Here is a 24,368-nt window from a genome sequence, read left to right as displayed (position 1 = left end):
AGAGGGCAGACAGTGAGGGAATGCTTACAGCCAGGCTGAGTGGGAGGCTGGGTTTAGGGAACAGGGACCAGCTGGCTCAGGTTTCCCTTTAAGGGAAATGAGGGTCTTGATTCCCACCTGGGAGTAGCAGAATTTACCTGTTCCCCCAGGGAATCACCACCTCCAGCTCCTCCTCACTGCACAGATATCACCAAGCTCAGCTCTCAGCCTCCCACCCCCATTCCTTCCTCCAGCTGCAGCCAGGGAATATTGGGGTGGAAACAATGCAGTCAGCTACTGGTGCTGCTAATGGAGAGACCAGGAGGGAGTGGGATATTTTCATCTCATCTCTGGCTGCATCTGGCCTCTGGGACAGCTTTCCTGGGGCAACAGGCTGACAGCAAAGCCCAGAAAGGCCTCTTTTGGTGGGGGCCATGCAGAGGGGCATTCCCAGAGCCTCTGGAGAACAGGATGTGGCTCTATCCCAGACCCTTGGGCAATCTTACCCCTTTCTTTAGGCTCTGGTTGGCACAAAAGCATCAGCTCAGGGAGGATTTCAGATCCTGCACACTAAAGCTCAGTAAAGCTGCAGGCAGAGCTCCCCCTCCCCTCTCCTGGCTTTCCCTGTGACTGTTCTGGGTGAATTGCCTCGCCCTGGCATCAGCTGTAATAAAACATGTTTTACAGCTCAGCATGAATTCCACACACTCTCCTCAAGAAAGAAATTCATATCAGACTGCTGCAGTGTCAGAAACAGATCCAGAAAGATGGAATCCAGCTCCTTCTGGTGAATGTCAGGGTGTGTATCCAGCAGACTCAACACTGCATGAAACACAAGTCAGCAGAGCTTTGCTTATGTACAAAAACAGTGCCCGGCGCCTGCCAGCCTCCAGAGGCTCTTGGATCTGGCAGAGGTTAAAAACAGCAAGTACAAGATCTCAGGTTCCCACAGACATTTGAGATTTGACAGCAGGAGGAGGGTTTCTGCAGGGAGGGCTCTTGTGTTGGCACTGCATGGTCAGACACAAAAACAGTCAGGTGCTGGTCAAGACCTGAACTCACACCATGGTCCAGCTCTGGGCTGGGCAAGCCTGCCAAAACTGCTGTTTTCAGGCATTTGCTACACCAGGCTGAGGAAGAGAAGGCCAGGGGTTCAGAAAGGGCAGGAGGTACCTGAAAAACATCTGTCTGAGGAGGCACAGCCCAGGCAGGCAGCTGGGTCTGCCACAGAACAACCTGTGCTCTCATCCAGGTTCTCACATCCAACAGCTCCTCCACCGCTGGGCTGATCAGACCCCAGCAAACTCTGCTGTAAACACTGCTCAGGTGAATAATGGATTTGCTCCAAACTGCAAAGCAGCAGCTATTGTGAGTGCTCCTTGCTCTATGGAAACCCTGTATTTCAATTGTTCCAGGCAAACAATGGAGCAGGCAGCAGGAGAGAGGGAGAGGGGAGCAGGAAGCGCCTGGCCAGAGACCACAGGTACAACAAGGGTGCTCCAGTGCTCTGCAAAGCCTTGGTGCAAAGTGTCAGAGTCCAGCTCCCCTGTCAAAGCCTGCCAGGAATGCTCCAGGCACGTGGGAGAGCAGCACTTGCTCTTCACATGATCCCCACGGTTAAACAAAGGGAATGGGCTTGGCTGCTTGCAGGGAGGAGATGCATCAGGTTCAGGAAGACAGGAGACAAAGAAAAACAGGGATAGGAGGAAGGTGCTGAGTGGAAATCACTATGGGAACACTTGCTCTGCCTCAGGTCAATAAGGAGCAGCACCCAGCCAGGCCATCATGGAGCTCCCTCTGCTTTCACTGCACTGTCACAGCCCTGCCACCACCCCACTGCCTCACGTGGAACAGAGCACTGATATAGGTCTGCTTTTGGGGTAAAACATCCCTGTACATGACTGGACTGCAGCCCTGCCAGGCACCCCCAAACCCCAGAAGCAGCATTGAACTAAATTACAGGACTGAACTAAATTACAGCTGTATTAAATTAATAAAAAATAAAAGAATGTGAAAATAATTTGGGATCCTACAGAATTGAGATTCCCAAAACCCATCAGAGAAGCAGATGGCACCATTTGGAGCTCACAGCCTCCTGCCCTTAACAAAAAGGCTGTACCCATACAGGGGTTTTTTGGTCGTGTATTTTTCTTTTTGTTTTAAACATGCTCCCCATGACTGCTGCACACAAACCCAGGTGAGGTGGATGTACCAAGATAGGAGCCCACAGGGCAGACTTTGCCTTATCCCATGGCCCCAGAGCAAAGACAGCCAGGAGTTAGTGTTTCCACAGGTTTATAAATCTGATAAATACAAGTATAACACCCTGCCCACCACAATGGGGCAAGGGAGAAGGGAAGGGAGTCCCAAGGGTTGCTGAGAGAGCACTGGCTTGTACTTGCCAGCTGGAGAGTTCACGACAGCTGGAAATTTATGCTGACGTGTCAAACAGCTTCTCAATCATCTCCCCCACCTGGTCAACCTGGTATTTGATGTATTTTTCAGGGTTCTTGGTGAAGGGCACGTTGCCAAATCTACAAAAGAAAACAGGTGAATTAAAAACTGGAACACAGCAAAGACACCCACTGGTCCCTCCTCTGTCACAAACCAGCTCCACTCCAGCACATCCCACTCAAGTGACAGTATTCTGTGTAGATTAAGTGACCTGGTTACAACTGGCCTCACAAGTCTTACATGAACAGCCCAGCGGGCTCAGGGCTTTGTGCTCACTGACCAAGGAATCAGAGTGACAGCAGATGTCTGTGAACACTCAAGGTCAGCTTGGGGATGTCTGAGTGTGCAAAGTAGAGAAGCTAAGACAGGACAGATAGAAAAGTGGCTTGTTCAGGCTATGCAAGGCCCCAAAGACCTCAGTAAACCCAAAGAGGAGAGGACAGTGCTGCAGGAGGTCTCACCTGTTCAAAAAGGCACCATAGGTCTCTTTCACAATGGTTTTCTGTGCCCGGCGGATTTTGTCCCGTTGCTCCATGTCTGGGATTGCCCAGGCCTTCTGGATCTTACACAGCTCCTCCAGCCCATCATTAAAACCCTGTCCAAAGACAAACTCAGTGAGCACCCCATCTGCAATCACATCTCCACACTGAGTCTGATGCTCCTCCCCTCCCCTGCTGATCACCACGAGGTCTGCTCCTCAGGCAGATCTGTGTCCCACTCAACCAGGGCATGTTCTGACACCATCCAGCACCTCCTTACCTTGAAGCGCTCCTTTATCATCTGCCTCTCCTTGTCCTTCAGCTGCAACAAGGAGGGAAAGGATCTTATTTCATCTCCAGAAATAAATATCCAACACCAATGTTTGCCCACAACTCCCCATCCAACCTAAGCAATATCCCACAGCAGTGAGGAGAGAGATGCAGAGAGCAACACACCCTACCCCCAGATGAAGTAGGGTTAACAAGGATAATTTTCAGCAAGAACACATCTAAAATAAACTTCTTCATGTTTCCAGCCCTTTCCAAGGGAAGGTCTCAGCGTTTTTAAAATCCAAAATAGAGGCATCTGCTCAGGTGAAGATGTAAGAATGGAGGCAGAGGTTAAAAGACTTGGATGAATCTGGGGCAGGGGAGATCAGAAGGCACTGCTGTTGTCCACTTGTGCCAGCCAGTGTTCAATCTGCAGAGTGATACTGGCATGAGAAATAAAGAAGGTTTCTGAGAATTTTTTATGACAAAGAAGATGGTGTTTCTGGCAACTTCTGTCGTGTCAAGCCCATCCCTGTCCATCCTCTCACCTTCACTCCAGGCTGAAAGACAGGCAGGTTTCTCTCAGAGATGTAATCTGTCACCTTCAGCCAGCTGCATGTGCAATGAGATGGGAGAGAGGCAGAGAGTTACTCACACCTCTACCAGAGCACCTCTGTCTTCACCCAAAGGCCAACTCACAGACAATACACACCCCAAAACTTCCCACAGTGCCCCCTTCCCAAGATGGATTCATTGCTTGGAAACCAAACATACTCTGCTTTGGTTTTAGCCAAGTTTCTGGTTTAGGTGAACCTCTCCCACTGCTCCAGCAGCTCCCAAAGTGACAAAAGCAAGGCAGAGGCAGAGGATGTCACCGACCTGCGCTGGTAGGTCTGGATCTGCTGCTCAATGAGCTCCCGGTAGGACCTCTCAGCTGTTTTCTGTGTCACAGCCACCAGCTGGATCAGCTCAGACCTGGAAGAGCAGGAAACATGAGGAAGCACCTGAGCCAGCTGCTCTCTGGGCTGCTCTCAGGATGGCAGCATTTCAACCCCCATCAACAAGCTCCTTTCAGCCCTTCACAATAAAATATTCCTTGAAATGTGCAGACTGGGAGACAGAAGCTACTCTGAGTTATTTTCCACAGCCACATTCTCAATCCTCCCAAGATGAAAGGATTCTCTAAAACCTAAGGCATTTCCTAATGCTTTTATCTTCCACTCTCAGGTAATGTGATGTTTATAATACTGCAAAACCTTCAAAGAGGCAGTTTCAAGGACAGAAGAAAAAGCAGATATGAGGCTGGCAAGTAAATGCTCTCAATGCAGAGCTCTGCTCCAAAACCATCCAATCAGCCTTGGACTTGAGGGAGATTCACTCAGGGGACACACTTACTTCTCCAGAGATTTCAGAATGTAGTTGTAATTGTTATGCAGAAAAATGGCACTCAAAGCTGGGTCTTCATAAACCTTGGATTTGCTAAGCAGGTTAAGCTGCAAGTTGCCCAGAACTTTGCCTTAAAGAGGGAAAAACACAGAACAAGAAGTTTTGCACTGAAACTTCTTAATATTGACTAAGCAAACCAAGCTGTGGGCCCACAGCAAAGTGAACAGCACACACCTGACTGCCTGCACAAAGGCTACAATCACATGTACTTAACAGCCCCTACACAGACTTTCTTCAGCAAGTCACCAGAGCCTCTCTGAAAACTGCCTTCCATGCCTTGGCAATGGAGCTGAACTTTGGTTCAGAGGAACCTCCAGAACCTGCCACAATGCAAGCTCAGGTCTCAGAAGCTGAAGGAGCTGATCTCCATTGTAACAGAAAGAGAAATCACTCATGTCTCTTTCTTAAACTCCCCTTTGAACTGCCTTCCATGCCTTGGCAATGGAGCTGAACTTTGGTTCAGAGAACTCCCACAATCTGCCACAATGCAAGCTCAGGTCTCAGAAGCTGAAGGAGCTGATCTCCATTGTAACAGAAAGTGACATCAGTGATTTCTCTTTCTTAAACTCCCCTTTAGCAGCTGGGAGCCTTCATGGGGTTGAAGGTGACAATGGTTTAAGGGAACAGCTCTGCAGCACAGTGAGCTGCTGCACTGTGCTTTGTCCTGTCCTACTCTAACAGCCAAACTCCACTATGACCCTTTTTCCACCCCTCCCATCAGATTCCAGCTCTAATGTGGAAAGATGACATGGAGAAGAGACACAGCCTGTGCTCTTCACCCAGGAATGAGCCCAGTGAAAGCCTGTCCATGGGGCAGAAGCTGATGCCTTCTAGGGGCTACCTAAAAACAGAGGCTCAACAAAATTAAAATAATAAAAAGCAGTTATATTTATTGAAGGGCCTTCAGGTACATTTCAGCCCCCCCCCGGGGCTACACCCAAAACCAGACAGAATCACAGGTTTTCATATAAGTTTGGTCTATTTGCATATTGGGGGTTAATCTTCCAATTACAGCTTTAGATAATTAAGTAATTTACCTAAAGTTTGCTCCCCCCCAACTCACTTTTGTTTACATTTCTTGGGGCCTGGGACAGTGAGGTGTCCTTGATTCCAAGACCTAGAGAGGAATTGCTCTGTCTGACCAAAATGGGATAACAGTAGCTAGCACTCTATATGGCGTTTGGAGTTATACACTAAAGAACTGCAGGTTTACAAATATATGAAAAATACAAAAGCTGAAATCCTAAGGCATCAAAGGTGTGCAGGGTACTCACAGATGTAGGTGCTCAGCAGCCTCCTGCTGAACTCGGAGCTGTAGCTGCTGGCTGAGGAGCTGGTCTCTGAAAGGAAAGTCTTAGGCCAGTTAACATGCCCTGGGAAGAGGGGGGCTGTGTGGTCAGCCTGCCTCTATTCCTCATCCCTGTTGCTATGGAATTATCTCCCACTGACAGTGAAATAGCTCCTGCTTCAGAGCCCACTGTCAGCAGCTCATCCAGGCTGAGGGGGCAAGAGCTCTGCACCCTCAGTCCCTGTGTCTGCATCAATGCAGAGCATCCCAGCAGAAATATCTCCTTTCCTTCTAGGTGCTCAGGGAGTAGCCGCTGCAAGGGAACATCCTTTTTATCAGAAAGAATCATTAAACTCCTCCTCCCCACCCATTCCCCCAGCCTGAAAAGTGTTGGTAAGCACTAGAAACTGGCAATCAGAGAACAATGAGCTGGAGCTGTTAACAGCAAGCACACAAATTGAAACAAGCAGAAGGGCTCTGGAAAGCTTCAGCCATCCCCATGGTTGCTGACAGGGCCTGCCTGGCTCTAGGAGGGACTGTGCCAGCCTGGGAGGCTGCCCCTGCAGGCAGCACAGACTCCAGGCTGGCACATGCTGCTCTGTGTGGAGATGCCTTTCTGCCCTCGAGGGCTGGTGGGCATGGGGCCCACAAGACACGTGGGGTGGCCACCTCCTCCTGCCCCCTCCAGAGAGTTTGGCAGCCAGACCTAGCTCGGGTGGTCCGAGTTCACCAGCACCCCATGGGAAAGGCCTCGAGCTCCTGTTGCTGGGAGCTGCACAATGAGGAGCTGAGTGCACAGGGGATAAAGCACGACACCAGCTGGGCCAATCTGCTACCTGTGCCAAAGATTCAGTGCCATCAGTGTCCTGAGCCTCTTTCAGCTCTTGTGGCATCCCTCACTGTCTGCTGCTGACAAGCCCTCCCTATTCTCTCTGGCCCACTGGCAAGGATTATTCACCCTCCCTTTTCCCCCCTTTTCAATTATGTGTTAATTTATTTACAACTGCTGGAGGATAAAGAATTAACATACATCACCAGAGTCCGAGGCAGGTAGGTGTGGGTAACTTTGCTTACCTCTGGGGTCTAAAGGAATATTGTATGTGTCCCCAAGAACTACAGAGATTAGGCAGAGCAGAGAGAAAAGGGGAGGGATGAGAGAGAAAAAGAAATGCAAAAGTGCAAAAAGACAGGTTAGAGACCACCATTCCTTTGAGAACAAAGCAGATATTAACACAGAGCAGCCACAGGCAGGTGCACAGGAGAGCAGGCCTCCAAGGCCACAAATGGAATGATGAGAGAGAAAAAGAAATGCAAAAGTGCAAAAAGACAGGTTAGAGACCACCATTCCTTTGAGAACAAAGCAGATATTAACACAGAGCAGCACAGGCAGGTGCACAGGAGAGCAGGCAGGAGTCCCTCCAAGGCCACAAATGGAACGGAGATCACAGAGGAAAGGCAGAGTCCAGCCTCCTTCCCCTGCTGGAGATATTGTTTGCATTGTCATTGGCTGTATTTAGCACAACACCTCATTCCAAATCAGTCCAAATCTGCTTTCAGGGCAAAGCTACCTCAAATCTGTGCTGACTTTTCAATCAGCTGAGATCTCACTGCAAGACAATATGGCAAGACTTCCACACAGTGCTGACATCACCATTCAGGGGACAACATGGGAAACAGGTGGTTGTTCCAAGAAAAAATTCAGACCAATTCTTTGGCCAAGGAGAGAGAACCAAGGCCCAGAAGGGCCTGAGCACAGTGAGCTTGCAAGTGGAAAAGGCACAAGGCAGTGCTAGAAGAGATGGGGCAAAAGCAGAGACATCTTAGTTTGAGTTGATTTAGAATTAGCAAAAATTTCCAAACGCAACTTTGCAGGTAACAGCCTGGAGGCAGCTCTGAGCTTCCTCCTACCTCTGCTTCTAATGGGCTCTTTAACCCTCTCCAGCCTGTGCCTCCTCAGGGCCCTGAATCTCCACTCTGCTCTGTTCCAACCTCCTTGAAAGCACAAGCTCTGCCAAGGCCAAGAGCTCACTGGACAGCCTGGAGTTGCTGCTCTGCACAGAGCCAAAAATCCTACTCCAGCTGATAAGCAGCACCACCCTGCTACACAAACAGCTCTCAGCTTCTGATCTATGCATTTATTTCCACAGTGAGTCTCTTCACTGAGAGCCAGTGAGCAGCCTGGAGAGCAGAACTAAAACTTGTCTCTCTGGCAGGATGCACAAATGGCTCCAGAGTCCCAGCATGCCCATGTCTCAAGGCTGAGGAGATTCTTGCTGTTGTTCTCTGAGCAGAGGATGGTGCTGGAGCAGCCACCCTCACTCCAGCACAGTCACACAGCACCAGACCAGGGCCAGACTTGGAGCTAAAAGACCCAGGCATCCTCTCTCAGAGCACACCAGCAGTAAACTGTACCTGCCAGGAGCAAGTGTGGAAGGCCAGCAGGAAACTCTGCATCCCTTGGAGTTCTCCAGACAATCAGCTATGTGGTCAAGGCATATTGAAGGACAAGACAAACCACAGGGTGAAGGACAGGAGGAGAACAAGCTCACAGTGCATGTTGAGGTTTGGTCACTTCAGGGAAGATGCCCAGGGAATCTGAGGAAGGAACTGCATGCCCAAGCAAGCCCCATGCATGTACATACCTTGTGATGCCAGCATGGCACCTGCTGTCTCCTGGAAATCCAGTAATTGCTGTAGGAAGAGGATGGCCTGGAAGCAAAGGAGGGAATTTAGGAGCAACCATCATTACATCTCCTGTGCTCTGCTATTAAGGATCATGAGAACCACTTATCCCCCCACACTTAGAGACATTCAAGAATAAATCACTACACTCTTCTGAACTGCTGGGTTTTCCACACACAGTCCCACCATGGCTGAGCAAGGGTCACCAGCTCATCCTGCCATGGAAATTGTGTTATTGTTAATGCCAAGACACCTTAATGTAGGAAGTCTCCCTACTGCTCTTTTGAAAACTCCTTCAGAAGCTGTTTTCCACAAAGGATGGTTCAAATCATCATCACGTACATTGCTGGTGAGTTCATGAACTGTCCCATCTTTTGGCATGTTGTACTCCTTGTCTGGATCATTCTAAAAAGGGAAGAGACATAAGGTGAGCATGTAAGGGAGACACCTACAATACAACTGCTGCTACAAGTGAGCTGAAGGCTGCTTCATCCAGCCACTCCCAACACCCTCAGGCCCAGCTCTTGCAGTGCCATCTCCTGGTGCTCAGAAACCAGAGCTGCCAGGCACCAGCAGCTCAGAACCTCAGGGCTCTGTTCAGCATGTGACCATCACACCTTCAGCTCACCTACCATTCACCAAGCCCATCTTACACAGGAACAGCTTAACATGAGTCCTCCAAAATGTTTCAAGGCAGCAATTTTCCTTTGTGTTTAAAGAGCATTAATTCTGAGATAGACTTGGTATCTGCAGACGCCTGGATGCTCATGTCAAATTATTTGTAGGATGCCTGCTAAGGATCTTAGGCAAAGGCCTTCTGTGTTTGAAACCAGCACCAGGCATTTGGTATTGGACTGTGCCAAGTAATTCCTGCTTCAGTCAGAAACTACATGGTCTCATGGAAAGCTGAAAGCTAAACCAGGGGTTTTGCTCCAAAAAACCCTCTTCCAAGCCTGATCAGAGACCACTGAGGAGAATCCTACCTTAATGTTGTCTGCAAACTCTTCCAGTGCCTTTGCACCAGTGGTCTCCATGGAAGTGATCAGCCCTGGTAGTTTGTTCTTAGTGCCTGCTGCAGTTCCCTGGAATAGTTCCACAATAGATCAGAAAAGGAAATAAAATAGTATCTGAACTTCCACCCAGCAACGACCCTACCTCATCCCCCACCCCAGCATCTCATTCTCAGCTCCTCATATGCCAGAAGAATATTTACAGCACCATCAACAACACATGAAATCCCACATTCTCCAAGCAGAAAGGGAAGATATCATGGTGGTCCATCAGGCTCAGGACTTGAACTGAAAAGAGCTGCTGCTGAGAGATGCTGAGTTGCTGGTTCACCAGCTCAGAAAGGAGCAAGGTGCATTTGTGTAACTGCAGTCCATAGTGGGGACAGAAGCAGCAAGGCTTTGCTCAAAGCCACTGTGATAATCCATTTCAAAAAGTTTTCCAGATAATGCAAGCCACAGGACCCTCTCCAATCCCATCATATTTACCTGCAAGACCTGGTCAAATTCTGGCTTCATCTGCTTGAGATGCTTCAGGATGGGGAAGATGGTGAGCACAGCTGAATAGTCATGTCGGATGATGGCTTTCCGGGCAGCTGAGACAATGTTATCACCCTCCATGATCAGGTTATCCAATGACTCCTGCAACAAAGCCAGACTCAGGAGGAAGGAACAGGACTTCTGCCCAGGCAGCTCAAAGGGCTCAAAGCAGGACACCCATTCCAGATGGCCCTTTGGCTGATGCATCATTTGGTACCAGTGAAGGACTCTGAGCACATGTTCTACAGGCTCTGTGCAGGGCCTGGCTCCCTCAACAGGTCCTGGAGCACAAGCACAGAGGCTCAACTGACCTGGATGAGAGAATCAAAGGTCTTCTTCTGGTGGTGCTCTGGGACAATTTCTGTCAGGAGCTGGTATTCACTCTGGGCCAGTTTGACAAAGGCACTGACGCAGTGGATGTAGGCGTCGATCTCGATGTCGAAGACGTCGTCCCTCCCTGCAAGGGCAACATGCCTGTGGTTTACACAAGGAGCACGAGGTTCTTCTGGGGAAGTTGATTCTGGCTTTGCACCCATCCGTGTGTGAGAATAAGAGTCTCTTCTCACCACTCCTGCCCTGGGTTTGTGTGTGGGAATCTCTGAGTACCCTGCAGGAGGCAGGAAAAGCCACCCGCAGCTCAGGAAATGCACATCAGGGCACCACCTCTTTCCAGCTGAATGACAGAAGTAAAGTTTGGAGCTCTTCTGGGATACAGACTAAATTTAATCAAGGGCTTGAACACAGAGTACTAAACTCAGGAAGTTCTGAGGTGAATTATTCAACATCTCTGCTTGTATTTTTAGAATTCCTTATCTCCATCCGTCATGCAGATGAACTGCCATTTGGCATCAGCATTTCTGGGAACTAAAGGCTGTCCTGGAAGGCAGCTTCTTCCCGCTTGCAGAAACAAGATAAAAAAGCAGGCTGATGAACATTTACATCTTATGAAGCAGGAATATCAGCACAGCAAGGTGAGTTATCTGCCACACAACGCTGCATACAAATGCAAATATCTCAGTCCTAGAATATGAATATCTCAGTCAAAGATCCATCAAAGATCCTACGTGGTAGGCATGAGAAGTGATACAAGGGCCAGCACCACTCATGCCAACCACTGCTGGAGGTGTCTGCAGGACAGACACAGACAGACCCCATCCTGCAAGACAGCAAGATGACACAGAGAGCCCTTCTCTAAGCTAAAGGCTGCTGCTTCTCTCCTCCCAGAGACTTTTGATGGAGAAAGAACCAATTCTTCCCCATACTGACAGGTCCCTGAGGTTGATATTTCAGAAGTTTTGGTCAGCAGAGGAGACACAAACTGCCTCCAGTGCAGTGGTGCACTGCAGCATGTGCTGCACTGCTCCCTTTCCTGCTTGCTTTGCTTCAGCACCCAAAGGCCAGCAGCCACCTACAGGAAAATGTCCCTCAGCAAGGTGACCTTTAGCTGGACAAAGTTGGGTTCCTTCTCTGAGGGCTTGGGGGGTGTGATTAGTAGCAGTGAATTCTACTGAGAAAAGCCAGAGCTTCTTAGCCAGAGGAGGCTCATGCTCCAGGCCTGCCCACGGAGAGGACCAGCCCTGGCTGCACCACCACAGTGGGGCACACAGGGAGCAGGGGGACCAGCTGGCTCCCAGTGCCACCCCGGTACTTACCCGCGGCCGGGCCGTGCTTGTCGCCCAGGGCATCGGAAAGGTGCTTAACGCGTAAGTCATGCTCATGACCTAGTGAGATGGCAGCCGGCACAAACAGAAGGTGCAATTTATCCAGGGTGGTCACAGCAAGGATGCTCACTCTGGCTGGAAGCTGCTTCAAGCCTGGTTTATTTGATCTGGTGGATATCTATTGCCCTACAGTCCCAGGAATGCTTCCTGACCAAATCCTTTTGTTGGGCTATATAGCGCTAGCAACCCTTTGAAACCTGATGAGAAGTGTGAGTTAAGTTGTTTCTTGGACCACAAGAGTTCCTTGAACCTCCTGCCATATGTTCTGAATGGGATTGCAGGCACCAGAGTCCAATTTTTACCCACAGCCATTAAAAATCCAAACTCAAAGGCTCTCTCCTGCTCAGCATGAGGATTTTCCCCCATGTGAGTGATGTCAGTGACATCTGGGCTTTAGCAGGCTGCAGCACAGGTGCTGAAGAGACCTGCTGAGGATGGATTCATAGCAGGGGGCAGCAGTGTCTTAGAGATGCTTTGAAGCATCTTCTCCCTTAACTGACACAACCTCTAGGAGCAGAGGAGGTCAGAAAACAAGAGTCAACCATTCAGGCAGGTCTGCACAGAAAAGATGTACAGGCACAATGAACTGAGCTACCTGTGGTCCAACACTTCAGCATCAGGTTTGGAAAGGTCACTAAGAAACTGAATGTCTCAAAGTCCAGACAGAAAGAAAAAAGAACAGGAACACCACAAGCAGATGTCAGCAGAGCTTCCATTACCCAGGTGGCTGTGGTGGGTCAATGCTAAGGTAACGTTCCTCTCCACCTCTACTCATGCTTATGGAAACTTTAAATTCAGATAGTAAATTCTGAATAAACAGAATAAATAAAACTAATTTGGCCCTCCAGCATCTCTTTGGTTCCCCAATCCAATGCTGTCCACCAAGCACTGAACTAATGGAAGCCCCACCTGGAAAAGCAAGGCTGATACACAGAGAAAGTCAAGGCTGAAGTAGCTTGAGCTGTGATTACCTTCCATAGGAATGAGGTTAGAGGCCCCCTTTTTCCCATCTAGACCATGCTGAGAGTACTGTTTCAGAAGGTTCTGAGCCTTACGGATCGTGCCTGTCACCAGAACCAGAGAGAAGAGACAAGAAGACCTAGAAAATGAGTGAAAGAAAACAAACCCAGAACACCAGCCCTCCACCAGCAAGTCACCTGGGCCCACCAAGAGGATGCTGGGCAGCAATGAGGATGCTCAGCACGGCAACGTGAACTCCAAAGTCATGTCCAAGTGTGCAGATACAATTTCCAGAATGCTTCCCTGCTTTGAGGCTGGGGGTGTATAAATTCCAGCCAGGGATACAGAATCAGTGTGGAGACACAGTATGAGTGATAAACACAACCAGAGAAGTGAAGGCATGAAGCTCCCTTCTCTGTAAAGGGTTTGTTGAAGGTGATGCTCTGCATCCAAGCACAGAGTTTGCTGCTTTTCCTCAGCTGTGGAAGCAGGGCTTTGCATATGGACAATTCCTGTCTGGCAACATGCTGCCTGCTCCTCAGAGCCACAGCTGCAGTCACTTAGCACGAGGTGCCCTTCTGAGGGGTATTTTCTGAGCATAATCAATAAAGAGCCATCAGGAGCCCCAGAGCCAAGACAAGGAATGGTACAGGAAGCAGTAAAAGGGTGACAACCTCTGGGCTTTTTTTGCACCAGCAATTCCCATCACAGGAATCCCAGAATAATGGATGCTGCCCACCCATGAGTAACTTGCACTAAGCCACCCTAATCCCCAAGACACTTCTCTTCTAAAGAACTGCAAATCAGTTAAAACCATGGAAAAAAAAATAAGACTGGGTTAAAAGATTTATACTTCAAACACACAAAAACCAGACAGAACTGAACAAAAGGCAGTGCTGGATATACAGCTGGAAAGCACAAAACAAAGCATTAATGTGACAACTGAAGCCTAGGCAGTGTTTCCACATTAAAAGGTTAGTTGTCATGCAACAAGCTACAATTATCACAAGCACACCGACACCCTCCCATAGCAGACCTTTGCTGTTGCCTGCACAACAGGGAACTGGAAGTTTTGGGAAGGTGGAAGGGGTTTCTATAGGAGACTCAAATGAAACAGAATTGGGCTGAGTAAATGAAGAAGCCAAAAACATAAAAATGCTGCTGCCAAAATTAAGAATTCTTCTGCTATAAAGTAATAAATACTTCAAACATGCAGAACATCTCTACTTCCACCACTAACTGTGAGCCACAGTGCAGCCTGGAAATGAGTGCTGGCTGCCCAAATGCTGAAGGGAGCCCAAGTACACACTGCTGCACACCCCTGGAACAACATTCTAGGCTGCAGGACAGCTCCATCCCATAAAGGGATTTATGGCAAGGGAAAGGAAACTTCAGGTCCCCCAGACAGTGGGAGACAACAGGAGAGAGAAGTTCCCCTTGAATTACCAAACTGCCTTAACCTGGTGCACTTACTAAATACAGAACATGGTTCCCAAAATGTATTATTTCACTGGTAATGTTGTCTTTCTACCAGCTCAGAGTGTTCTCAATCACTTCGTAAATAAAGAAAAAATCATATCCATGAAACACTTTGTTCTAGCAGGAAACTTCTCCCCTCTCAAACCACACCTGGGAGATGGGAAGGATGGAAAGTCTCTTTGCTGGCTGATGCATTTGCTCCCAAGCTTCTGCCATATGATCAGATAAGGCTATGCCTCTTCTTCCAAGCCTCCTGATGTTTTTCACACCCTGCATCTCCACTTTATTCTTAGCTACTTCCAGAAACCTCAAGAGCCTGGGCACACCAGCAGCTCCTCTGAGCAAGGAGGGCTCTTCCTTACTGCTGCTCCCATGGCCCAGCAGCTGCACAGGAGCTCAGCTCAGGCACTGTTCTTCTACCTTCCCATTTTCAAGCATTTAGGAGGAGGGGAAAAATACAAAGGAATAAAAATAGAGGGTAAAATTGGTGTGAAAACCAAGCAGACAGTGCAACTGCTGCTGCTGTGAGCAGGCTCTCACTCCACAGGTATGCAGCGGATGTTTTCACAGCCCACCCTTGATGGTTTCTTCTCTTTTCCATTTTTTCCCTCTTTTTCTCAATTTCAGGAGTTGATTATGCTGCATTTTATTTGCATAAGCACAATTACCTGTGTTTACTGACACACACCAAGTGTTCAGTGTCCGGGGGCATCACTTCAGTGCTGCTGGACCCCTCTGACTTGGCATCATAATTAGGCTGTAATGGATTCTGGTGGAAGCCAAATGTTTTTGTTCCAGGATTGTTTTCCCCTATTAGGCAGCTCCCTAACCAAATGAGGCTGTGTTTCAGCTACTAATGAAAATATCACATTCAAGCCAGGCAGTGATCAGTCTGGGAAACAGGAATGGGCTCTTTATTTTGCCACTCAACCTGCCTTAGGTACCACCTCACTAGAGCACTAAGAAAACTGGAAAAGAGCTCCCCTGCAGTCTGAAAAGAGCCTCCAAAGGTAAAAAAACACCTGAAACCTTTGCTTCTGCAGCCCAGTTGTTTCATAGAGTGGGTTTGGGCATGCATGAGACATTTTTCCAAATGCAACTCATTCTCTTGTTTCTCTCCTCCATTAGTTTTCTATTCAAGCAGAAAGGCAACACATCCTCTTTTCTCAAGTACCAGCTGCAGGAATCTGCATGAAACCAGACAATGCCCTCTGGCTTTTTCCAGGCCATGTAGCCCCATCCCTCCCCAGAAGTGCAGAGCTGCTGAGCTGCCTGCTGCTCTCAAGCCAAAAGAGAGCACAGGGTCTACAGGCATCACAAAGAAACTTTATTTTATGCACATATGTTTGCAGCAGGATGATTTGGGAACCTGAATACACCTGCTCTGTGAGAGGGAGTGGTGACATTCCAAACATCAAACTAAAACCAGAAAAAGCCCACAAACCATCAGCTCAACTTGACCTGTCAAGTGTCATTTAAAAGGAGACAACTCTGCTTTAGCAGCATCTCCAGCAGTCAGATTTTTAACTGCATGATGTAGTAACAGGAGACAGCACGGGGTACATCAACAGACAAAACAGGAACAGAGAGATGAAGACCCTCTGAAACAACACATGGATATGGAGCATGTTCTCTAGAATTCAACACAGTCCCTGGGGCTATCTCTGCCTTGTTACCCTGCTCCTCAACTTCCCTTTAGCCTCTCTCGTGCTTTGTTTTGTGGTAAAAAAGTTATAGCACATCAGATTTAGTTTGTTATTTACCCCTTGCAACAGATTAAAGTGTGCATTGGGTTGTGCACTGGGATATTCTTCCTCAAGGACCAAGGAAATCAAGTCTCTTGCTGGAACTGTCAGAAAACCCCCTTATCTGAAACCCAGATTGGCAGAACTTGGCTTTACTTACTGAAATAATGTAACAGAACAGAAAAAAAAACCTTTGTCCAAATTGAACAAAGGCTAAACCCAGGGGACTCAAACACCACCAGATGTTGCTCTGAAGAGAGCCACTGTGCCAGTGTGAAGAGGGTGTGAGACCTCCACCTCAAGAGCTGCACTTGAAAGCTAATGGAACTGCAGAAAAAACAGTGAATCTGTGCCTGAAGACTCTTTTTCTCCATTTTTAATTTCAATAAAGTACAATTCAGCAGTCATAAGAGATGGCTGCTGTATGAGGTTCAACATCCTTGACCTTCAAGAGCTACGGTCTGGTTCTCTGTCTGCTTCATGAACATTGAAGACAAATGAGCCACTATTTTTTCTTGACATTACAATAACCCAATGGATCACTTGAGACACTTTCCTTCATGCACCATCAGCTCCCTAGGGCATTCAGACCACGCTCTACCTGCTCCATCTCATAAAATCTAACTGAACTGGGCATAAAGACATGAAAATCTTCTGGCACATCTACAGCTGAGACTTGCCTCAAGTAATTCTGGATGCTCAAATGCATCCACTTTGGAGGAGTCCTGTTTGTAGGAACTTGTGATCTCCAATGGGCTCCTCTCTGTGGAAGCACCCAAGATCTGAGACTCTTTTAAAAAACCCTAGGATTTTTCAATAATCTGCCCACAAAAACAAATCATCTCCCCCATCCCTGACTCTTTACCTAAGAGCACAGGGGAGATGCTATCACTTGTCAGGCTGCTCAGAAATGTTTGCTGACCATGCTGAATTCACAGCAATAAAATCACAGGAACCTTTTCAGAATCAGGTGATAACTCAGAAGTGTTGACCAAATCTGAAGAATCTGCAACCTGAGCTTCCCATGGCTCAACTACAGAATCCCACTGGCACCTTTCAGTGTCTCTGAGCCTTAGCAAGTGGTTCTCTGCTGCCAGGGGAAAATTCACTGAAATTCACAGAGCAATTCCATCAGCTTTCAGGGACAGCTCCAGGGCACAGCAGCAATGGCACAGATTGATTTTAAAAGACCACAGGGATAATGTCTGGATGCCTCAGCCTTCCCCAGGCAGCCCTCCCTCTCCAAATATCCCAGGCACACCCTCTGCTGCAGCAAGAAGAGGCCCAGCAAAGCCTCTCCACACACAGAAGTGAAGAGAGTGAGCACCAGGGCCAGCACACACACACATAGACACATTACCTGGGATGAGGACTGCATTCACATCAGGATTATAAAAATAAACACAACACAAATTAAAATGGGTATTTTTTCTTCCTCCCTTTCCCCATCCCATCCATTCCCAGTCCCTACCCACATTTCTCACTCTTTTCCTGAACCCACTAAGATTTGGACAACACAGGACAAAATATGGAAGGGGAGTATTGGCCAGGTAAACCTACAGAAATGTGAACTTTTCTGATGTGATCACTGTTACAGAGGAGACAGAGTGCTGGGACACAGAGGATCAATATTCCTGTGCTGGTTTTTGCTGTTCCTCCTGGCTGTGCTCCCACCAGATGGCACATTCCAGAGATGGGAACTCCAGCCCTGCACTCCCAAACTCCAGAATGCCCAACATCACCAGCTGCACCAAAACTGTATTGTAAGGAGAGAAGGAATAACCCATCAGCCATGTTCATAGCTCTTGCCAAGACAGGCTGAGGCAAGAGCTTTAAGAGCCCTTCCAAACTTCAGACAATGCTGTATCTCATTTTTGTAGGCACCTACCTAATCCCCATCTCAGCTCCTGGGGGATTCTTGCTTTCCAGCACAATAATACTTTATTCATAGCTAATGTCTGAATTGAGGTGTTTTATCAGATATGAGCTTTCTATTTGCTGTGGCTCAGGCCACATGCCAAGGTTGAGGATTTGATCTGAGGTGTTCTAGATCAAATCCTTTTACAGCCCACTCAGGTCTCTTTTTATTAATCTCCTTTGTTAAGGAGATGTACACAGGGCTTCTCTGCTCCCTTTACAGCACCCACAGAACAGACCTGATGGCTTGACAGACAGTCTGTAATCCCAATGCTGAATCCAAAGCAGAGAAGTGCTTACCTCCAAAACCTCACCCAAATGTCCTAAAACCACATTTTAGACACAGAGATACCTCAGCAATGAGAAGGCCTGAAGATGTGTAAATACCCAGTGCAGTGATCCCTCCCTGGGCACCCACCTGGTCTCTTGATGGGCTTTTTGGTGGGGGTGTCCTTCCTTTTGTTCTGAATGGCAGGGGAATATGGCACCCCTGAGGAAGAGCTGTTCTTACGGAAATGGTCCTTCAGCCCCTTGATGGAGCGGTCGAGCTGCACGGAGCGGATCTGGAAGTAAACTGTCATGAAATCTGAGGAGACAAGGTAAAAATGACATTATAAGCACACAGGGAACACTATATGGTAAAGCAGACACTTTGTGCCCCTGCAGAGACTTACAAGCATTGGTGTGGGACCCCAAGTCAGCATTCTTCCCTCCCAGAGCATCTCCTGTTTTCTTCAAAACCTTATTCTCCCTTCCCCTGCAATCTTCATTCCACCCCTCCCACCACACACAACATTAATTCCACCACTACCAAGTGGTGGAACTGACAGGAGATATTTCTGCAAAACATTGTCAATTCAAGTGCTCTGTTTCCAGCATGAGAGACTTTACACACTTTTCAGGATTCAGGGCCCTCAGGAATTTAATGAGGTGCTCATCATTTGAAAGCAGAATGCAAACTGACTAATAAAATATGCTCTGTATGCATATTTTTGAGTTGCCTTTGATCATGGAAAAATTCTTAAGAAGCTTTTAAGGATGTTCATCATACTTGGTAGGCACAGTAATCCCCCCCTCAGGAGTGAATCAGTGAGGTGGGGGGTGATTCTTGGAGCTGCCTGAAGGTGAAAGTTCACATTTCCTGTACAAGTCTACAAAGTCACTCAATCCTCAAGGAAAAGTTAATAAAGGTCTATAAAGCTCTAGGCAGTTCATGATGCTGCAGAACAGGAAAGGAGAGACATGTACAGACTGAATAAAGTCTGTGCTGCTTTCCCCCTGCCCTTGGTCACATTTCATACACAGAGCTCTGGTCATAAATATTTCCCAAATAGGAATAAGTGCCCAGTGTCTTGCACAGTTATAAAACCTGAGTACTGGATAGCTGCAGCTTCATCTGAAGGCATTACAGGTGAAAATGCAGTGGATTTTTGCTACAGGACAGACTTTGCATTAACATAATTTGTGCTTTGTTTACACAGCTCATTCTGTTCAACTGACAAACCATCACTTCAGTCTCATTACAAAAAAAACCCCAGGATCTTCAGGTGCTGGAAAGACTGAAGTACTCAGCTGAAAGGTGCCACTAAGGCATCACTCAGGCATCATTCACAGTGCTGCCAGAGCTGGCAGATGGGAGCAGGAGGCAGCAGCACCCACCTTGGTTCCTGCCGTTCTCCACCAGCCAGCCCGAGATGCGAATGATGTCGTGCAGGACGCTCTCGGGGAGGTGCTCCAGGGACAGCTCCTCCTGCGTGTCCATCTCCTCATCCCCACTGATCAGGTCCAGGATCAGGATGGGGGGCACTGGCTTGGTGTGTCGCGTCATCAGGCTGCGGAACTCCGACTCCAGGGATTCCTTGCCCCGCTCAAAGAGGGATTTCTGCCACAAAACACCAGCACAGAAGCAGAACAGGACTTCTGTAATCAGGCACTCAGGAGTATTTTTGCACAAGAACATCCTTAATGACCACTGTCAAGTACTGCAGGCTCCAAACTCCAACCACAGCTGTATCTGAGAGACTTTTAAAGTGAATTAAATCTAAGAAATGCTTGGGAGTTGTTCAAGTGAGATTTAAACAGATCACCCACTCTGCTCAAGCTGCTGAAGGACTGACAAGAGCTGCTCAGGAGGAGGTTCAATCAACTCCTCCACAGGTGCAAGAGCTGCTTTCAGAGCTCTCCTGGCACAACAGAGAGAGAGCAAAATGCCAGGAGCAGAAACTCTGCCCAGAAGCCAAAGCAACCATTCCTTCAGCTGTGCCCAAAGAGCACCTTCCCCAGGCAGCAAACCCACAGCCTCTGCCAGCAGGGGACAAGCAGCAGGGCTGTGTCTGTCCCCCTCTCATGCACAGGTTCCAGGTCCATCACCCACCACACGGTTCAGCTCCGGGCTGTCCGGGTTGTTGTCCTGGAAGTATTCCACTGCCTTCTGGATTTTGTCCATGCAATTCAAGTATTCCTCCAACCTCCCCGTGGGGCTAAAAATAAAACCAGGAAAAATAAGGAGTTCACCAAGAAGCAAACAAACAAAGTAACAAGAAAGCACTGGACCAGACCCGGGATAAAAATATAAAGGGAAATCTCAATCCACTTTTCTTTCTCTAGGAGGAGATCATGGAATTCCCTTCTGCCTGCACTCAGTGCCACAGCAGGACACCCAGAAAGTGCAGAAGTACTGATGATGGAGCAGCAACAATTCTCAGCTTGCTTTCCTCTCCAGACAGGCCCTGATGGGAAGGCAGAGGGAACTGCACATCCCATCTCAGACAAGAGCCATTCAACACCCTCCCAGACCAGGAGGCTCCAGAGCAGCTCTAGTACATTCTGGATGCAGTGACAACCTCAATGGGCAGGGAAAACCTCTGGGAAAAGGGCAGAGGAAAACAGAGAAGCCACCAGTGTTTATGGAGATTGTGATGGCAGCACCTCTGCAAGATCTGGAAGAGATCCCAGTGCAGAGTCTGAGCTGTCTTTGCCCTCAGAAATGGCTGCATGTCAAGTCAGCGTGCACTGGGGATGAGGAAAGAGCGTGGGAAGGGTACCAAGCACACCACGGGTGTGTGGAGTCAGCTCCCCCACCTCTATCTCAAAAAACCAACAGGGTGAAGCTCCCAGCACGATCTGTCTGCTCAACTCACCCTTCCTTGATGATCTTCTCTGTGTCCTTGGCCACATGGTAGTAACTGATGACGTGATCCAAGCAGGACAGGGTCTTCTCCACGTTCTCCTGCAGGCGCTGCAGGTTCTCTGTCTGCTTGTGGACAGGGATGATGGAGTTCTCCAGCTTCATCAAACGGCTCTCAAAGGAGGAGAGGATTGAAACCTGCACACCACGAGACAAACCAAGAGCTGAGGACTTCCTTCCTTTGGAGAGGGTAGGAGTTAGGGCAGGGAAGTCAGGGTTCTTCAGGGTCTAGCTTTTGGGTTTGGGCTCTGCTATGAATTTGCCATGGCTCCTTAGCAGCTGCTTCCATCCCTCTATGTCCTGACTTTTATTAACAATCACCAAACAGATCACCTGCCATAGAGGGATGGGCCAACCCCAAATGAAATGCTTGTAAAGAGGGAAGATAATGTTCCAAGACAGGAAAAAGGACAAGCAAAAATTCTATTCACTAAGGAAAATAAATCCACAGGAACTGCCTGGAGGTGCTCCATGTAAAGAGAGCAGCAAAAGCACAAACCAGCAGCCCCTCTGCTCCACACTGAGACCCAAACAGGAACTGCACAAGGACAAGTCTAGCGAGAACCTTCTTTTCTACCAGAAATTTGGTTCTTAAAGAGGTTTTTGTTTTAAAGAGGATTGTGATAGTGCTTCTGAGAGGTGGAAAACCACAGCAAGCTCACAAAAGGGTGCCTCAGAGTCACCTTTTCCAGGCCAAAAGGTAATTCCTAGGAGATTCACTCCTGTATCACATTTTCCACACTTCTCTGGTGGTGCCTCTATGACTTTTTTAAAGCACTGAGACCAAGACTGGACATAGTACATACATTGAGGGCCTATGAGCAATTAGAGCACAATAATTACTTTTTACCTTTACACAGAACGCTCGCAAAATAAAACCCCAAACAAAACCTGAATTATGAAGCAAAAACATAATACTCTTGCACAAACCAGTCTGAGGTTTCTTAATACCTTTTCCCCAAGAGAGAGGACTGACTGTAGCAGAGATGAGGCCAACAGCTCAGCTGAGCCCTCAGCACAGCAGGAGAGAAGCTCAGTATTGGAGCATTTCTCAGGTTTCCCCTTTGCCCAGTCACTGAAATCAGTGCTTCACTGCTCCACATCCCTCAGATGGGCATAACAACAGCCTTGAAAATTAATAAACCTAAGAAAAAGTAAAGCCAGGCCCAACATTAGGACATCCCTACCATGTTCTTGGTGAGCTGGTCGCTCTTCTCAAGGCTCTCTTTGATAAAGGACAGAGTTTCTTCTTCCTGTGAGTGAGATATAAAAAACACTCTTAAATTCTGAATGCTAAGGTTTAAGTCACTAAAGAGTACACATAGGTTTTTACCAATCTTGTAAACTCTGCTGCAAGCCATGTTTGGTCTGATGCCGATTGTGTGGCCACATTTTAACACTGCCACCTCTTCACAGAAATCAAAGCAAGTAACCCAAGGTGGGGACACATCATTTAACGAGCCAGGGGGGTTATGAATTCATTGTTTCTCTCCAATGCCATGAGCATCAGCACAAAATTAAATTAACACCTTTCCCACTGCGGCACAACGACTCAGAGCACACATTTCCCTGCCACAGCACAAGGCAGGTGCTGCACTGGCACCTCCCAAATCCGCCGGGAACCCCAGTGTCCGATGCAAAGCTGGTTTTATGTCATTAAAGCCCACAGATTGGGGGGAACAGCAGCCGCACGGGCTGGCTTTAAGCCCCCAAAGGCCACAGGTAGAGGGGGAACTGCAGCCTATCAAGGCTGCCCTCACAGGCTGCACCTGTGAGAGAGCCCACTGATCCTCCCAAGAACAGAGAGGGGAAACCCAGGCCCAAAGCGGCGAGCAGAGATGCAAACCAAGCCCTGAAAGGGAACCTGGGGGTGCTCCCAAGGCAGGAGGGGGTGACGAGGGCCCTGAGGGGTCCCGGGACACCTCAAGGCCCCAGACCCAGCCTCGTCTGCCCGGCAACGCCAGGGGGCTGCGGGCCCCGGGCCCAGCGCCAGGCCCCGGCAGCGCCCGCAGAGCGTCCCGAGCCCAGCCGCACCTGCTTGAGCTTGTCCTCGATCTCCCTCCTGCGGGCCGACACCTCCTCGCTCGGGATCATCGCGCCCAGCCGCTCCGCCGCTCGCTGCCACCGCGCCCGGCCCGTCACTGCCGCGCCGCCATGATGGGCGCGGCGGGGCGCACCGGGCATGCGCACAGAGCGCCGCTGCCATCTTGAGAGTGGCGCCGTTCAAGGAGGGCTCTGGGGAGGGACGGGGGTGATGGCGCATGCGCACTTCTCTGCCAGCGGCCATGTTGGGGGTGGCGGGAGGGCTGCCCGCCATCTTGGGAGTGGCTCGATAGGTTCCAACCACAGGATCAATTATTTTGGATTCCGAGATCATCGAGTCCAGCCCGTGCCCCAACACCCCCTTGGCAAGCAGACCATGGCACCGAGTGCCGCGCCCAGTCCTAAACATCTCCAGGAGCAGTGACTCCACTACCTCCCTGGGCAGCCCGTTCCACTGTCTAATCACAATTTTTGTGAAGAAATTCCTCTTCATCTCCAACCTAAAGCTGCCCTGGCACAGCTTGAAACTATGTCCTCTTGTCCTGAGCGTGGCACTGTTGCGTAAAATTTTCTTAAGAGAGGATGTTCTTTGATGTTTGGTCTTTGTGTACTTTCAAGGCTAATCAACAATAAAGGAGATTTAATCCATGAAAGACGTAACAGCCAACAAGTTCTAAGTGATGTCCAGCTGTTAGAAAAACAAACTGCATATTGGCAGAATTGCTTTATTAAGGTTTAGGGTTTGACATTTTAAAATTATCTCAGGGGTAGGTTAACAAGGCTTGGGAAAGATGTACTACTGATAGGGGGCACAAAGAATGCAGAATTTAGGGGCCACGAGGACATTTGTCAGAACCCACCAAAATAAGGAAGAACCTTTTAAAACCAACTCAGCAGCTGGGCTGGGTCAGCTCTGATTAACTGTAATTCCAGCAGGGGCAGAGCCAAGAAACCCACCAACCCAAAAGGAGAGAAAGACTGAGCACCTGGACTTAATTAGCATGGAAAATGGGTTCACATCAGGGGATGGTGAGCTCTCTGCACAGAGCAGGGAGACAAAACAATTCCTGCTCCAGCTGGGCTCCAAGGACAAATGATCCACACCTCAGCCCAAGAGCACAAACAACGTGAAGAGATAAAAACAAGCAGGATGGGACTGCATGAGCTAAAG

At 48.6% G+C, this 24,368-nt stretch overlaps 1 protein-coding gene across 10 annotated transcripts; it reads right to left on the bottom strand.

Moving 5' to 3' along the window:
* Positions 1-2,257: 2,257 nt before the first annotated feature.
* EXOC7 (exocyst complex component 7) lies at positions 2,258-23,363 on the bottom strand. Of its 10 annotated transcripts, XM_039716170.1 has the most exons (22): positions 23,189-23,363; positions 22,342-22,407; positions 21,108-21,292; positions 20,342-20,447; positions 19,627-19,849; positions 18,386-18,553; positions 17,411-17,422; positions 12,838-12,930; positions 11,798-11,866; positions 10,457-10,602; positions 10,095-10,247; positions 9,582-9,680; positions 8,941-9,003; positions 8,559-8,625; positions 6,991-7,029; positions 5,903-5,968; positions 4,578-4,698; positions 4,062-4,157; positions 3,731-3,794; positions 3,193-3,234; positions 2,895-3,028; positions 2,258-2,513 (listed from the first exon to the last, which is right to left on the bottom strand). In XM_039716170.1, the coding sequence occupies exons 1-22, from the start codon at positions 23,336-23,338 to the stop codon at positions 2,411-2,413; spliced, it is 2,265 nt and encodes a 754-aa protein (XP_039572104.1). In that variant the 5' UTR covers positions 23,339-23,363; the 3' UTR covers positions 2,258-2,410. The 10 variants fall into 10 exon arrangements, with proteins under 10 accessions (XP_039572104.1, XP_039572094.1, XP_039572097.1 ...); XM_039716160.1 differs by lacking the exon at positions 11,798-11,866; XM_039716163.1 differs by lacking the exon at positions 12,838-12,930.
* Positions 23,364-24,368: the final 1,005 nt, after the last annotated feature.

This window comes from Passer montanus, unplaced genomic scaffold (assembly GCF_014805655.1).
Source record: "Passer montanus isolate IOZ18808 unplaced genomic scaffold, ASM1480565v1 scaffold35, whole genome shotgun sequence".
NCBI lineage: Eukaryota > Metazoa > Chordata > Aves > Passeriformes > Passeridae > Passer > Passer montanus.
This window is presented reverse-complemented; position numbering and strand designations above follow the sequence as displayed.

Bases quoted from the DNA above. Each gene is read 5' to 3' on its own strand.
- EXOC7 (XM_039716170.1), bottom strand. From the start codon at position 23,338: ATGCCCGGTGCGCCCCGCCGCGCCCATCATGGCGGCGCGGCAGTGACG. The intron at 4,699-5,902 runs GTGAGTACCCTG...TCCCTCTTTAAG, and splicing joins GCTGCTGAGCACCTACATCT to GCAAAGTTCTGGGCAACTTG. The intron at 3,795-4,061 runs GTCGGTGACATC...TTGCACATGCAG, and splicing joins ATCCAGACCTACCAGCGCAG to CTGGCTGAAGGTGACAGATT.